The sequence below is a fragment of the Trachurus japonicus genome, chromosome 5 (genome assembly GCF_045865225.1).
Source record: "Trachurus japonicus isolate A0001 chromosome 5, Traja_1.0".
NCBI classification, from domain to species: Eukaryota; Metazoa; Chordata; class Actinopteri; order Carangiformes; family Carangidae; genus Trachurus; species Trachurus japonicus.
In genome coordinates, this window is record NC_140911.1 from 21415641 (window position 1) to 21432027 (window position 16387).

Consider the following 16387-nt stretch of genomic DNA (forward strand, 5'->3'; position numbering starts at 1 on the left):
GGTGGCCTAGCTGTGATCTTATGTTTCTATTTTTATCTGATCATGATTCTGTTCTGCTCATTCTGTGGAGCAGGTCCAAAGTCTCTGCTGCACAACTCACATAACTGGTCTCACTTTCTGTTCTGTTTGTATCTTTCATACTTTCTCTAGTCTTTGTGCGAAGTTTGGAGGGGAAATGTCTCTTGGTTGAACTTCTACCAGCACACACAACTCACAAACATCTGTGAAACACAACTGCAATATTAAACATTGTGTTTTTTTAATCTGAAGAAGAAACCAGTATTTTAACTACTTTAATTTACTTAAAGTGCAAGGTATTTCTCTGAAATGAAGGGCAAAAAGGGTGGAATAGAACATGAAGTATCTTAAAATGGAAATCCATAAAGTACAATGAGGTACAGTACTTTCATACATTTAACTACATTACACAATTTAGTGTTGCTTAGTATAGTTCATAATTTCACTGTCTGAACTGACATTTGAAAAAAGTTCACAACTCTCTGCAATAATGAATGAAAAGTGTGTGATTTACCTAACCCACCTTATGGTTGGATTATTAGCATATAAGGTTGGCACATTACTCATGAATGAATATTAATCAATCAGGCCACAAAAGTACAAACGAGTGCAAATACTTTATTGAGCCTGCTGGACAGAAATGCATTCTGCTTGTCACTGAGAAAAAATACTAAGTTTAATCAATCAGAGCACTTTGAATGTTTTGAACTGCACTTGCTTCCAGAAGCTTGTTAAAAAAAACTAACTGTGAACAAACAGCGGCAACACTCGGTATTTACAATGATTCCATATATGAAGCACATTAAAAGTAAAGCAGTCATATCCAAAAGAGCTGCCAGTCCATCTCCTCTCTGCTGCCGACGGGATCCCAACACACCCCAACCCCCCCATTTGAAAATTCAAAGCCCTTTTCTACGTTAAGAAACACAAATGATACGACCTTAAGTGACCTCACTGTGGCAGGATACACACCGTTATATCCCTTCATAGGGATCAACAATCATCTGATAAATTAATTAGTCAACTGAAAGAAACTTTATTGGCAAATGATTATTTTGTGTCCTGTCCTGTTTAAGTTACTTTAATGTGAACTTGCTGCTTTATTTTAAAATGAGTTTTTGTTGTCCATGTTTGATGACATCACCTTTGGCGATAAGAAAGAGTAATAGGCATTTTGAACTATTCCTGATGTCACACAGGCCGAATGATTAATCATTTAAGTAAGTAATCATTAGCGGGTCTTGATTAATACATTTCTACATTATTTATTACATAATGCAGGGAACCACTGAACCTGTTCTTCTTTGTGTTCATGTATTATTTTATCAAAAACTTTAAGGCTGAATTGATCAAATTCATCCGGTTTTTTTCAGATGTGCAGGCCCTCAGCTCAGCTAGTGTGTTTTCAGTTTGTCTCCAAATAACGTCATCACAAGTCCGTAGAGGAAGCCGCCTGCGAGGATGACCAGAGTGCTGGACACGGGGCCGAAGGACAAAAGGGCTCCAAACACGTAGAAGAGCAGCAGCAGCAGAATCGTCCTGTAGCTGGCCAGAGGGCGCAGGCTCAGTCGAGGCTGCCGGGTCCTCTCCAGCCCTCGCCGTGACACGGGGCTGTGCTTCAGCTTCGTGCTGACGTCTGGATCTGTAAGGTAGCGACGGCCGAGGCGACCCAGGAAGTCTGGCCGAGAGCAGAGTGCGTTCATGTGCACTCCGAACTGTGGAAGATAAAAATATACAAACGGTTATTGTAGACCAAGTGAAACTACGTAGTTAAAACGAACACAGCTGTGATGACGCCACTCACCCTCTCATTAACCAGCGAGGAGATCCTGTAGAAGAGCCTGACCAGCAGGGCGTTCTCATAGCTTCTAATGGGCTGGAGCTCAGGGTCTCCTTGATACTGGACGTCAAACCTGCGCAGTCCATTAATGATCTGCTCACACACACACACACACAGACAGTTAGTTTCAGGGCGTTACTGTATGGCCACCGCCTCCTTCCTCATATGCAGTCACATGAAACACTGACCTGCCTCCTGCCCAGGTCGGTCAGGATGAGTCCGCTCTCCCCTTGTATGCAGTCGGGCAGCTGCTTGCAGTTGCCGTCATCCTGGGAAGAGCCCAGGTTTGACATGAGCTGAGTAAGCTGGCCCTGGGTCAGCTACAAGACAAAAAGACATGAAGTTAAACAACAATCAACGATGAGTCACTGAAATGATCTAATCTTGTACTGGATGTAACATTATTTTTGCATGTTTTTGTTAACAAACCAAAGTGGAGGGGTCGAAATGAAAAGTCAGACAATCGCCTAATTAGTAAGAATTCACAAATGTCGACCTCATGGTGACACTAGAGGAGAAGTTGGAGGATCACTAAGGTAGGAGGATCTTTAAAGTCAAATCTTACCAACCATGAACCTCTCTAGCAAATTTCACAACAATTCATCAAATAGTCGTTGAGATATTTTAGACAGAGATCATCAACAGTGCATCAGATTCAAATATCTATAAAAATCGAATGCTTGTGAGGAAATAAAACGGGGGAAAAAAGCCTTAGCCACAGTCAAACTCATCTGACCTTGAAGATTTGACACAGGTTCTCCAGAGCTCGGTCCAGAAACTCGTGGGTCTTTTTCAGACACTCTCCGCTCTCCTCTGGCTCGGCCCCAGCGAAGGTGTTGTTGAGGTCGGAGGAGCCGAGGCCGAACCAGGACAGGAAGGAGGTGTTGGCTGCCACCTCGTTGGAGTGGTCCGATATCCTCTTGGCCGTCTGTCTGGCCTGCGCTATGATCTGGATCAACTTCATCACCTGTAGAGGACAGAAAGACACAACATTCAGGTATTTCCAGTCTGAACTCAGCTCAGTCTATTTGCTGCTGAACAGAACAACGGTGAATTAAACTCACTGCGCCTCTGAGCTCCGTGCCAAACATCTGCTTGTACTGACAGTCCTGTCCTTCCAGGGCGTAGACGTGGCTCTTCACCCTGAACACCATGTCCGTCACCACCTTCTGCCTCGACGACAGGTAGCTGCCTCCTTGGCTCGGTGTCAGGTAGCCACGGGGCTGACGATGGTGGAGGACGTGCTCCGGCTCCAGAAACAACTGCTCACCTGTGGAGAGATGCGACTGGATTTAGTGTTTGTTTGTTTACGAAGCCCAGCAGCAACTGTTTTGTTGTTATTAAAAAGAAACCTGTAGTCTTCAGATAAATTACACTCTCTTTACCAATAAAAAGGGAATTTGAATTTTACAGTAAAACAGGACATTATTCTTCCTTTCTTTTTAATGAAACCTCACTGAAAGGTCCAGTGTCTAAAATGGGGGAAAATCATGACATCGACATAGCGTTCAGATTCTAGGTTGCTGCGTTCACTCGCTCATGCTCACTCCTCCCGTCTGCAAAGTGACGGTGGGAGTATTTCAGGAGCATCGAGCGATGAGGAGACGATCTAAACCATATTCACTCTCTCAGCTGTTTCCTCCTCCTTCTTTCCTTCCGCTTTCTTCCGCGTTGGTTTATTTAGGTGCGTGAAACTCACGAACCACAGTCTCTGGCTGGCTGGATTTTCCGTTCGGGCTGCCGTACAAACATGGCAGAGCAAGATGCTGACGCTCTCTAATGCTATATGCTATATGTATATATAAAAGAATAATTATAAGGCTACGAAAACTAAACAAATTTTATTTTATAGCAATTATACACTTGTACTAATATATTCATGGGTAGTATATTCAGATTTTGCCAATAAACCTTTATTTATGTATTTGTTTATCAATTATTACACACTGGACCTTTAAGTCGCTTCCTCACCTTTCTGGATCATGTCTGCGAGGTTGGGCTGGGAGAAGACTTTGGCCACCCTGAAGACCATCAGTGCGTTTTTGGCGTTGACCAGGTCTGTTCTCACTGCTCTGTTCAAAAACACCTGGAACAGCTTTGTGTACATGAGCAAGTTCTCCTGAACAAACGGCTCCCTGCAGAAGAGCAAGTGACAGAATCAAACTTACTTCAACATCGCTCACTGACTGAGAACGCTTCATTGTTTGAAGGAGATGTGGGTCCATGTGCAATAAAAGAAGTCGTAACACTCACCATTTCTCTGGTACGGTTCTGTTTTGGTCGGGCTGAGGATTGGTCTTCTCCCCTGTGTATCTCCACGGCTGGATATAGCTCAACCATGTCTCCAACACCTGAACACACAGAGGAATCACTCAACAGACTGAACCCTGTTTGAACCCTGCTTTTGACACCATATACTAAATAGCTATAGCTAAAAATACAGGGTGGTAGGTCAAAATTATTTGCTGGAGACCTCTGAGGAACCAAAGCGTGTGTTGGAGCAGGAACCTCAACAGTTAAAAAAACAGAGAAGTGTATTGCTGCCAAAATATCATGATTTACAATGGGAGATAACAAGCTGAACCTCATGTGGATCGTCTGGCTGGAAGTGTATTAGTAGATATTTTATCACACCTGCCCAGAGATGTCACCATTCAGGCTCTACCTGCATCTGGAGTATATGTGGTGGCTCCCACAAAGCCAATCATTTGTCATTTGTTTCAATCACATTTAGGACAAACATCATATGTGCAACATCTACAAGCATTACAACTAAATACCATTTGGAAAAAAATGTCCCAAAGCAGACAGGCCCTCTATAGAAGACAGGTATGACATTACTTATCATCATTCCATCACTCCATTAAGCTTTAACAATCAAAATTTAAGGGCATCTGGAAGGAAAACGTCTACCCTGAAACACCCTTATTTTTGTAGTCTATTATAATCATTTTATTATGTTGTTAAAAAGAAGAGTAAAAGAAAAAGCAGACAGATCATTCTGTAAAGGGAATAAACGATGGATACTGTGTGTACTGTTGCTGTCAAAAATAAATATGGAGGAGGAGTGAGTCAGACCTACCGCTCTGAAAGAGGCGTCCAGAGGCCAGTGACTGAAGCAGTGCTGAAGAAACAGGTAGAGTTTCTGCTGAACGAAACGCTGCACCACCACTCTGCAGGGGAGAGGGAAACCAAACAGTGTTTTTGATCAGTTCCCTCCATGTGTGAACACTGAGAGAGATTTGTAGCATGTGTTGATGTGAGTGTGGGACCTCTTGAACTCCTCCAGGGGGCTGGTGTGAGTGTGTGAGTGAGCCGAGGGGGAGGACGACAGCTGCTCGGGCTTCAGGCTGTTGGAGAAGGCGTGCAGATGTTTCACCAGGAGACGCACCACCAGCACGTGCTCCTCTGTCGGGGTGAACGGCTCCTGGAAAGACGACCGGTCATACAAAGTGCTCCACCTCATCCCACCCCTTCCCCTCCAAAACATGTCAGCCACCCTTTCAAAAAGCAGCCAATCATAATGCAACCCCAGTCCAAAAGCAGCCAAACATCAGAGCTCCTAGTGATAGAGTATGGAGGTCCAACACCAAGTTTTCTACTCACCCTGAACTGATGAGGATGAGTAAGTGTGTTTGTACTGTTTTGTACAATTGATGTGTCGGCCCACTTAGAAATCCCATCACACCCCTCAAGAGGGTACGGCCAACAGGTTGGCAAGCATTGCTCTACTGTCTCTTTGTTTAACTTTACAATTTAATCCTAACCATTTGCACAGAAGGATTATTTGGCAGACAGTCACTTCCAAAAAATACCAAAGCCAAAACCAGTTTAGACTAACAAGTGTTGCAGGATTTGACAAATGAGCACCTGGTATTTACAGCATAATGCAGGTTTTAAAACTTTAAAATTCATTGTGAGACTGCTGCTTTATCACATCTGGGCTCTGTTAAAATCTAAGATTGAAATTAAATTTAAATAAAAGACACAGTGGGAAACAGTAGGACAGGTGGGACCTCGATGCTCTATTACCTGTCTATAGCAAAGCTACTTCAAACATTATCAAACATTGTCTGGATAACAACAGCAAACAATTATAAGTCCTGTATATGAATTCAGGTAATTTGGCTGTGACATGATTTGAATGACTGGCATGTAAAATAAGGATTGATGATTCAAACGTAGTAGTTTCTTTTGCTTTGGAAAGAGCAACATAAAGAAGAAACATTAATCACCCACGTGAACACGCAGATCAACAGAGCACACCGCACAGTGTGAGAAACATGCCTTTAAAAACAAATGGCAACAAACAAAAGCACAAACCAACCGGTAAAAATCTGCATAGAGATTCAAAGCTTCATTCTAGGATTATTTCTCCAGTCAAGGTTACTTCTCCGTTCAAATCCACAGGTTACACACTCAAAGATTTTCTTTTTCTTCATAGACAACTGGCCTCATAACAAATTCAACTTTCTCAAATTGTGGGTTTAGCAACAAACATTGCTGCTTGTGGATTTCAATCACCTGATATGAAATAAAACACATTAAAAAAAAGAACAAACGTTTAGCTAAGTTTATAAAAAAAAAACAACTAAAACAAACAGGGAACTTGTGCCATTTTAAAGGTCTGTTTTGTCTTATTGTTTGAGTTTTGGGTGACAATAAATTTCACAACACAAATCACCAACCACTTTCACATTTTTCTAGCTGTTTTTTTTTCTTAGTAAAAGCTAAAACACTCTGATGACGGCTGACTGCAGAAGCAGGATGAAGCATGCAAACTACTGGGCTGCAGCGAAGGTCTGTGAGCATCAGGTTGGTGATTGGAGGGACAACGTGTCACCGTGTTTACCAATAAACCTGAGAGAAGTAGCCTTGACTGTGACCTTAACTGAGTGAGGTTTACCTCCAGGAGGCCCCAGAGGGGCGGGGGTGAATGAAAAGGTAAAAGTACTTGGTAGGTGTGGAGGGTCCCAGAGCCTGGTGGGGCGTGGGGTTGGCACGGCATGCTGGACATACTGAGGCGGTACTGCAGCAGCGCCAGCTGTTCACCCGTAACCACCAGGGGGGAGAGGAAGATGAGGAAGAGCAAGGACAAAGACAAAGGGTGGAAAAGGAGCAACAGTGAAGAGAGAGGAAGGGGAGAAGTGACAATAAGGGAGGGTGAGGAGGAGGAGGAGGAGGAGGAAAGGGGAAAGAAAAGGTGGCAGGAGGAAGGTAAACATGAGAAAAGGAGAAAAGGAAAAGTGCAACCAGACAGAAACAATTGGCCAAAAACATTCAGGAGGAAAAGGGCAGAAAACAGGAGAGGAGACAAACAAAAATAAAATATTGACTGTGGAAACAACGATATAATTGCTGGGATGATGCACAGGCGTTTGCACACTGGACACAGAGGAATACATGGCCAGAGGGACGGGAATCATTTCATACAAGATCAAACTAACACATTTTGGTTGTAATGTTCATGTGCATCACTTTAAAGGGGACATATTATGGAAATATCACTTTTTGAAGGCTCATTAACATTTATTTGGGTGTTTGTCTTCCAGCCCCCAAGATGTGAGAATTGACAAATAAAAATCTGTAATTTGCAGACTTCCTGGGTTGAAATCCACATGGTTTTATGAGCTGTCAGTTGTCTTCCAGTGATGTAACTAGGACTCGAATTTGCATAATACCACCCCTACCAGGGACCGGTAGAAGGGACGGGGCGGAGCGGGGCAAGCAGTGGCTCATTTGCATTTAAAGGGACAGGCACTGAACCCAGCTGTTCTGAACAGGGCTGTTTTGAGAGGATGAAAAGAGCCGAGATGTTTGATCCTTGGGGTATTTTGACCAAAGCATGTCACAGACATGTCTTTAAGACACCTGGGAACTATTTTAATTTGTAGAAAGGGGGCATAATATGTCTCCTTTAAATGTGCTGAGTGTTCAATTTTAACCAGGACAGGACTGAGAGGACGAGCACATCCACACGTCTTCACCATGTCTCCAGATCTAAATAGAATCTGGTAACTGGCTTGAATGATTCCCATCCCTGATGTTTAACATCCTCAGAAGAGTGAACACAAAACTGAAGATTTTGTTTTTGCTCTATCAACAGTGTAATATACAGAATTGTTTTTCTTCTGTTGTCTGGTAAAACTATTTATATCAGACAAATTACATTTTGAATGTAAATTAGAGTTGATGACATCCAACAGTGGGACAGTTTTGTTAAATCTTGGCTTCCGATGTATGAACGTCTCTCACAAAGAGTTCAAAGCTTAAATCAATTTAGCCAAAATCCTGCAGCTCCAGCTCACTCTTCCCTCAGGATGAACACATGACACAAACACAATGACCCAGCACAGTGGTTAATATGTTTTAAACAAAACTCAGCCTTGATGATGCAGACCAGACGTGACAATGTTACACAGAGTTAAATGACTACGTCTTAAGGTTTCTGTGCAGCTTTATGGAGCAATAACAGAGGAAGTGGATACAGTCGACTTCAAATATGCTGATATGACATTATCACAGGGGGAGTTTTACTGTATTTCATTTGTCAGGCATAATTGATGCTGCCACTTAACAGGAGCTCAAAGGTTTTGTTTGTCAAATGCTGAGGTTCAATGTGCAGTAAACAAAGCAGTGAAATGAGGGTTGTAATGATTTGCAGGACAGGCTGCACAAACCTGCAAATAAATATATACAAATTCTAATATTATGAAAAATATCACATATGGTGGGACATGTCACACAATGTTTAATATATTGTGACAGGAATGACCTGCCCGAGGAAATAAGGTGGTCAGAGTCAGTAGACTTTTTAGTCTTTACTTAAAACACATTTCTTTGGTTTAGCTTATCCTGATTTTATCTGACTAACTGATTGCCTCTGTTTTATCTGTTTGCTTCTACCCAGCCCTGCAAATTTTACTGTATTCTGTCTTCCTGTTTTAACTGACTGTGTAAACTCTTTCTTGTTTTAACTGTGATCCTCATTTTTCTCTGTTAAGCACTTTGTTACTTTCGTCAGATAAGTGCTCTATAAATAAAGTTTATTATTATTATTATAAATGTTGGCCTGAGTCTGAATGGAGGATTTACCATCTCTCCTTCCTCTGGCTTACTATGCTATAATACTTTACAGACCAGAGAAAATAGTATTAACAGTGGTACAATAATAGTATTACCGTAACTGTTACCTGCATACATACTGAGTGAACAGTGTGGTTTGGAAACTAAATCAGAATATTCTGCATCCTTGTATCAAATTAACCAAGTAATCAGCACAAGTGAGGGTCAGAGCTCTCAGTATAAACAAGGTCTCATCCTACATGTTGTACAAGTAAAGTAAAGGGAGTAAACCAGCATAAAGTCTCACTGTGATGCTTTTCATGAGTGGGAATCCAAATAAACATAGATCAATACTTCATTCAGACAGGAACCTGAATGTTTTCATTGTAGGTGTAGATTTACTTAGAAAAATATCAGCAGTGCTACTCTAACACTGGAGACTATAACGACAGACTCATTATTTCCTTTCATGGATAGTTGTAGCTTGACAAACTTTGGACAAACTGGGGCCCTGATGAGACACTGATGTGGTTTGGATCAACTTTGATTTTATTGAATCTTTGTTAAGTCACTAAGCATTTAAATCAATAATGTCTGCAGCCTGGGTGTTGATTGATTCTTACTGAAGTCGAGTTATTCTCTTGCTTCAAATTGAAAAATTTAAGTCTCATTTTGTTTTGGCTCCTTGAGATAAAACCAAACAATTCAGACTGTACTGAATATTTGCTCATGTTTTTATTGATCTGAGTAGCGAGGATCTGATTATTTACTGTGAACCCTCTGCAGAGTCTCCAAAAAGCTTCACCACATTGTGACTTTACGTTGATGTCCCACATGTAACCACAGACACAGAACATACCAATGAGACAGTGTGACATGCAGCATGCAGAAGGTGTGAAAGCAAAAGCACTAATACTGAGAGGGCACACATGCCAAGTCACCTAATGCAGCAGTTTGACTCTGCAGCTACTCATACGCTAGAAATGGTAAAAGGGATTTAAAGACATACTTCAAATAAAACCCCGAGAATCAGATGCTTTCAAAGTCAGAACAGGAGCTTTTGACGTGCATTCACACTACAAGGAGCTCAAAGCTCCATTTATCTTCAGTTTCTTTGTTCATCTGCAAAACTAAATTACGAGGAGCTTTAAACAGCTGCTCATCAGCAGGAGATCACATGCTGTTGTTAAATATGCGTAGGAATGTGTAGGAAACAGAAATGAGCCTGCTTGCGGTGTGAATGCAGAGAGTTGTGGGTGAAGTTGTCCTTCAGTCATGATGAACAAAACAAAGCAAAACCCCTTCTCTAAATCTCAGTAATTTTCTCCACAGCTCAGTTCATGGACAACTTCACCCCAGCCTGCTCAGGGTGTGTCGGGTGTTGTCCAGCCACATTGGCCGTTGTATCTGAAAACTCAGCCCATGCACAGATTTGTAAAAACGCAGTTCAGGTGCCTGGGTGGCGTCCAGCACAGGGCTGGCTGGCGAGCATCCGCCTCCCCCACCCTGGGCTTACTCCGAGACGGGACAGAGGTGGTGGAGGCGTGAGGGAGGATTGTGGTCAGCCAGTCAACAGCCAGTTGTGCGATGCTGCAGTGCAAAGGAGAGAGAGGAAGGGCAGGGGGAGGGGCTGGGGACATGATCTCTGTTCTCCTACCTTCACCTGAGGAGACTGCAGCTTCTGGTACATGTCCAGGGAGTAGTGGTGGAGCCAGATCTCCACAAACATCTGAGAAGAACAAATCAACACATGATTGTGTTTCTTCTAACTCTAGAATATAAACGATTTCAATTAAATTCAATTCAAAAGTACTTTATTTTCAGTCTCGTACAAACAAAACCCACAGTTACACGATCAACACATAAATAAAATTACAAACTGCGAGAACCACACACTGGGACTCAGAGCAGCCCACTGGTTGGCTTCAGCCTCACCTGTAAAAGTGTTTCAGACCTCCAGATCTCCTGAGCTGCGGGGTCCGCGTTAACCGAAGGCTGATGGAAGATGTGATGTTTCAGGAGACTGGGGCTGTGAACGCCGTAACCAGCAAAGGGAACACTGGAGGATCTGTTGGATTTAATGCATCACCAAGACAAAATGAGCTTTGTTGATGATGTGCTGTGTCGGTCGGGTCTGGTTTGTTTAAATGCAGAAGATAATGATGATCCGGTGATCAGATACATTAAACCTCTCTTGGTTTAAATACCTGGGTGAAGGTGCAGTGACGGAGCCTCTGGAGTCAGAGAAAGGAGATGGAGGCACGCTCCCTTCGCTGGGGAGGAAATACTTAAGGTAAGTGTCCACCAGCACAAAGTAGGCGCTGTCTGTGGAGCTTCCATTTTGGCCTTGGGGGTAGTTCTGAAAACAGAAGCTCCAGTTTAGTTTTGCCTGTGAGGATTAATACAAGTGTGGTCATTTCTAACATTTTTTTTAGCAAACTCACCTTTGGTGTGATGAGACAGTAGGCAAAGTTAAACATGAAGAATTCAAATGGATCTGCAGAGCGTTAAGGAGTAATTTCACTGTCCATTTCTTCCCTGTCGTCCTCTCACAATGTCTCACACTCAGAAAAGTCACAACCTGTAGCTGAAACTTGGTCAATTAATTGATTAGTTGATTGCCACAGAAATATCTGCATTTTGAAAACTGATGAGTCACTTCAGTCACTGATCATGATAATGCTCTCTGATGCTGACCATAAACATTACTTGAAGCTCTTAAAGTGAAAAATGAAACTTCCTGACACACATTCGAAATGAACACTGAACTGAGTTGTTCATTCATTGGCTGGTTATCACAATTAGCCTGCAGCAAGCTCAGGAATATCAATGTCTGTGCTTTGGAGGATACTGAGGGCGAGGTTCAGGGTCAGCAGGCCGGACAGGGGGAACTGCAGCTTGTTGTGGAAGAGTGGGCAGTCTGGGAGAACTCCCTCCTGGATGCAGGCCTTCACAGGACCCTTCAACACACACACACACACACACACACACACACACAGATAAACAATGAGATGAGCTGACAAGTAAAAACACAGTACAAACCTGAGCTGCGACAGAAACAAGTGCAAGATTTGGAAACATTTTCTGCTCCATGACTAAAACCCATTATAATCGCACAAGTGTGTACAGGTCCAGATTTTTCTTTCTCTCTTCCCTCTCTTTTTTCTAGACTTATATCCAGAAGACTTGATAAACATATTTAGATTACAGTTTTCATTGATGATGAGTAAATCCAGGGTTTCCGATTTCCAATTTCCAGTAGTATCACCAATAAACCCCATGAACCTAAGAGCCACTGATTAGAACTAAATTCATATTTACCAGTACTGTAGGTTGCAAATTATCATTTTAACTCTAATTTATCATACAAAGGTCAAAATTATATCTTTGCACTGACATCAGTATTTCCATTTTGGATGGTGTTGGGTAGAGGAGGAGACAGTGTAGAGTCTTTTTCACAGGCTTTCATGGCTGTAATCTAAACTTCTGAAGATTGTGTAAAAATGACAAACTTGCATGTGCTGTTTTATAGCTTCGGTAAAAATGCTGCAGATGCTTAGTTGGACTCTCTTCATATCGAGCAGCTCATTCCTTTCTTTAACAGTATTGTCTAAATGTGAATTACAGACACTGCTCTAAAATAATTAATGACAGATTTATCTAAATGAGACAATGAAGGAGACAAATGTTCTTACCGGGAGATAATTGACAGGTATTTCATACTTGTACTCCTCTGCTTGAAGCTTATAAACGAGTTTCATCATTGGCCCACTGAAAAGAAAAAGAACAATGTCTTAATTGATTTATTAGACAGATACACAACAAACAAACAAACTGACTTACTGACTGACTGACCTGGGGTTTAGAAACTCCATGACAATGTTGTATTCATTGTTTCTTGAGTGCAACAGTCGCAGGTTCCAGCCTGCGATGATGCCGTCCAGGCTGCCGAACACAGTCTCCACCAGCCAGGGGAAAATCAAGTGAAGCTCCTGAAGAGAAGCACACACAGAGTAATGAGAAAAATGGCAAGTAGCACTACACTTATACACAACACACCGACTGAAACACTGACAATCAAGTTACAATGACAGCAGTCAGTACCTTTACTGTGGTCGTACAAGAGACAGCACAATGCATTGCAGAGCTACAGTGAAACAGTATGTAAACCTCAGCAGTGTCGGCAATGTAAATATTATTCAAATTACTGTAGGGACCCGATTAATCAAATCCCACTATGGAAACCTCTGACTTCCGGGTTGTACAGCACAGTACAACTAGAGATGAGTCCAGCTTTGTTTAGGTCCAGTTTTGCTCTTTGACACTAAAAGAGACTACAAAGACAAAAACTGCTGACATACACCAACATGTGCAAGATGAGTGAGGCAGCTGTTTACATGACTGACTGAACACAACGGAGACATGTGGATTTCCTTCAAAGACAAAGCAACAACTACAAAACAAAAGTGGAGTGAGGGGAAATCCAACTTCCCTGCTTATATATTCATCTTCTTCCAGTGTGTTTAGTTAAAAACTTGGACGACTGCTCTGACTCAGCTACTATTAGTCTTTGTCATATTCTATGAGCTAAAGCAGGAAACAAGTTTTAAGCACAGTGAACATGCAAAACAAAACAAAAAAGCCACACTCATCCTTTGTGTCACTCGCAGAAACATCTACAGCACAGCAGCTGCTCTCAAACAGGACCTCCACTGTCCTCTCTAACGTCCTCACATACACAGAAGAACAATTATCACTGTGCTATTTCTGTGCTTTAATACTTAAGACAAACATCAGTGGTTGTGTGCTAAGAGAGGTCTGTATGCAATAGTTGTAGTTGCTATATCTGCAGCTCTTGTACCAGCATAGCTACTATGTAACTATCACTTCCATCTTTTATCTTGGATAAATGCACACTGCTTTCACATTCCAGTGCAACAAGATAAGAGAAAGTCAGTGTTCGAACTTCAAAGTGAAACTCAGCTGTCACAGCACAGCAGCTGTCTCCCCATACAAACACCAGGGAGCATGAAAGTGTGGATCAGCCCTGCCGTCCTCGTCCGGTTAGCAGAGAAAACACTGGGTAAGACTGTGGTGTTTTTGTGTGTATTATACAAATCCAGTGACATTCCTCACCAGCTATTTTTAACCAAGATGTTCTTATAAAAAACTATGTGGAGACAAGAGCACCACTTCAGAACAACAACAGCTGTAATCTTTCTCTACTTGAAGTTAATCTTGTGATGTTTGGTTGCAAACACAACACACAGGGGTGGAGGAGTCGTCAGTCGGTACCTTTGCAGGATAGTCATCAATGATCTTCACCAAATCTTGGCATCGCTGCAGGAGCGGTTTGGTGGTCGCATCTGCTTTCAGGTTGGCCTGGAGCAAAATCATACAGCTGACATGATACCCAGTAATACAGAAGATCACATCAAGATAAACATTTTTGATGGTATTAGATTTTCTGAAGTTTGCCCAGTCTGACAAAACGTTTGACGGTAGATTAATGACACAACTGAAACATAAAACACACTTTCACTGGCATTTGCTCCTAAAAATAGATTTGAGTGAACACAAAGTGAGCCATAGAGTGACAGCAAAGATTACAAATATAAGACACTTAAGAGCTTTCAATTTGTAAAGACCCAGTTTTATACATTTTTGTATGTTTAGATTAGGCTTTTAGCCCCAAGCATTACAAAGTGTACCTAGGAAAAAACTGTGGCGAAGTCCTATTTAGGGACTGGACTGTGTCGATATTTGCTGAGGGCACTTACACTGCGCCTGTATTTCTCAGAAGGAGATCAAACACAATCATTATATTATATTGATTATATGATCATTATATTATATTGATTATATGATTATATGACAGAGAAGAGTTCAGCTGTCATTAATCGTATCAATTCTCCAAAAGAAAACGTAAACAAACACACATGTAAAGAGAGAGAGACTCACCAGTAGGAAACTGGGCTGTTGTAATGTTTGAGCAGCCATGTAGGACCATCAAGTTTATTTCCTCCAGTGCTCAGTCCTCTTGGATCCTACCTGTCGGTGCCTGTCACACACAAAAACTTTATTGGTATGTTCCTTTGTCAGCCTCCTCAGCAGAAAACAAACGCGCTCATCACTTAAAACGATCGGATGCTGTGAAAACAGGATGATAATTGTGAGTGCTGCCTGGTAATCCGACCACAATGTCTCCCATTGAGTGGAAAACTCAGCCGCAGAGGCTCAGTCAATGAGCCGTGCAGGTCGGCATGAGCGGGCTAGCTCAGCTCATGCTGCCGGCTAACTAACGGAGCTAACGTTAGCACACAGCCGGGCTGACAGCTACAACAACAGCCGTGAAGCCCCGTCACCGTCCCCGACAAACACGAGCTACAGACACGGACTAAACCTTCACGCCATCGTGTGAACACCTCTTTACCTTCGCTGCTGACGGATTATTCAAGTTTTCTGCTACTTTTCCCCATCAGCTGCGTTTCCATTAGTGTGGTTCAACGAGACTCACAGGCGCTGAGTGACTTCTCCTTCTACTACTTTCAAAACTGACCGGCGGTTGACAACGAGCTTGTTGCTACGTTACCGCCGCCTGCAGGACGGCCGGAGTATGGCGCAGGAAAAACAGCAACTCAAACTTGTCTCGTTTTTGTCGTATGTCCTTGAGTTAGTAAACTGTGTATGTCAGAGGAAGTTTCCTGAAACCTTTGTCTTTTCTCTCTCTGAAGGTTAAAGGCTTCGTCTGTGATGTTTATGTGGCCATTTCATTGCTATCTGTCTCATGTTATTGTCACATTTAGTTTAACTTTATTTAGGCTATAACACAATTTCACTCATTACCTAACTGTATTATTTTCTTCCTTGTCATTTTCTTGTCTTCTGAGTATTTATTAAGGTAAAGACAAACCAGCCTCACTAAGAAACAAACAACTTCTACATGTGTGGCTCTAACTTTGTTTGAATCAATTATCTGAATTAGGCCTACATTTGATTTTAGTGAAATGACCACAAGCTAAAACTAAAAACTGGGTTGCAACAACAGTTCAGACTAAAACTATTGGTTGTTTTCCCCCAGGGAGGTGTCCCTTGTGCTCTGTAGGCTACTACGTGATGTTTATAAAATGCCACAGGATGCGACGACAATGCACATAACCTGGGAGGAACCAGGATGTACCCGTGGGGCCTCAGTGTGAGTTATTGCAGTCCTGATAATAGGAATAATATGTAGGCTACATTTGCTTCCATATTTATTCAGAATGCACATAGATAGAGAACCATGTGAATGTGCCCTCTCTGATTTTACATCTTACATGATACAGATGACTTAACCGAGATAATGCTGAATCATTCATGACTGCATTTAAGTCAGGTTTGATTTAAGTCTTAAAACAGTCCAAGAATATGTGGCCGTCACATATCAATAATTTTCTAATAGGACACTGAAAATATATTAAACAA

The 16387-nt window shown here is 42.1% G+C and overlaps 1 protein-coding gene across 3 annotated transcripts; it reads right to left on the bottom strand.

Annotated features, from left to right (window-relative positions):
• Positions 1-616: 616 nt before the first annotated feature.
• Positions 617-15463, bottom strand: smpd4 (sphingomyelin phosphodiesterase 4). Of its 3 annotated transcripts, none has more exons than XM_085776725.1 (20): positions 15357-15463; positions 14885-14984; positions 14219-14305; positions 12779-12915; positions 12619-12694; positions 11775-11883; positions 11368-11420; positions 11131-11282; positions 10859-10991; positions 10581-10652; positions 6813-6902; positions 5131-5285; positions 4941-5031; positions 4112-4209; positions 3830-3993; positions 2923-3128; positions 2595-2825; positions 2047-2178; positions 1823-1951; positions 617-1733 (listed from the first exon to the last, which is right to left on the bottom strand). In XM_085776725.1, exons 2-20 carry the CDS (start codon positions 14921-14923, stop codon positions 1413-1415), a joined length of 2475 nt encoding a protein of 824 aa, XP_085632851.1. In that variant the 5' UTR covers positions 14924-14984; positions 15357-15463; the 3' UTR covers positions 617-1412. The 3 variants fall into 3 exon arrangements, with proteins under 3 accessions (XP_085632851.1, XP_085632850.1, XP_085632852.1); XM_085776724.1 differs by having other exon boundaries at positions 1118-1733; positions 6765-6902; XM_085776726.1 differs by lacking the exon at positions 6813-6902 and having other exon boundaries at positions 1118-1733.
• Between the last annotated feature and the right edge of the window lie 924 nt (positions 15464-16387).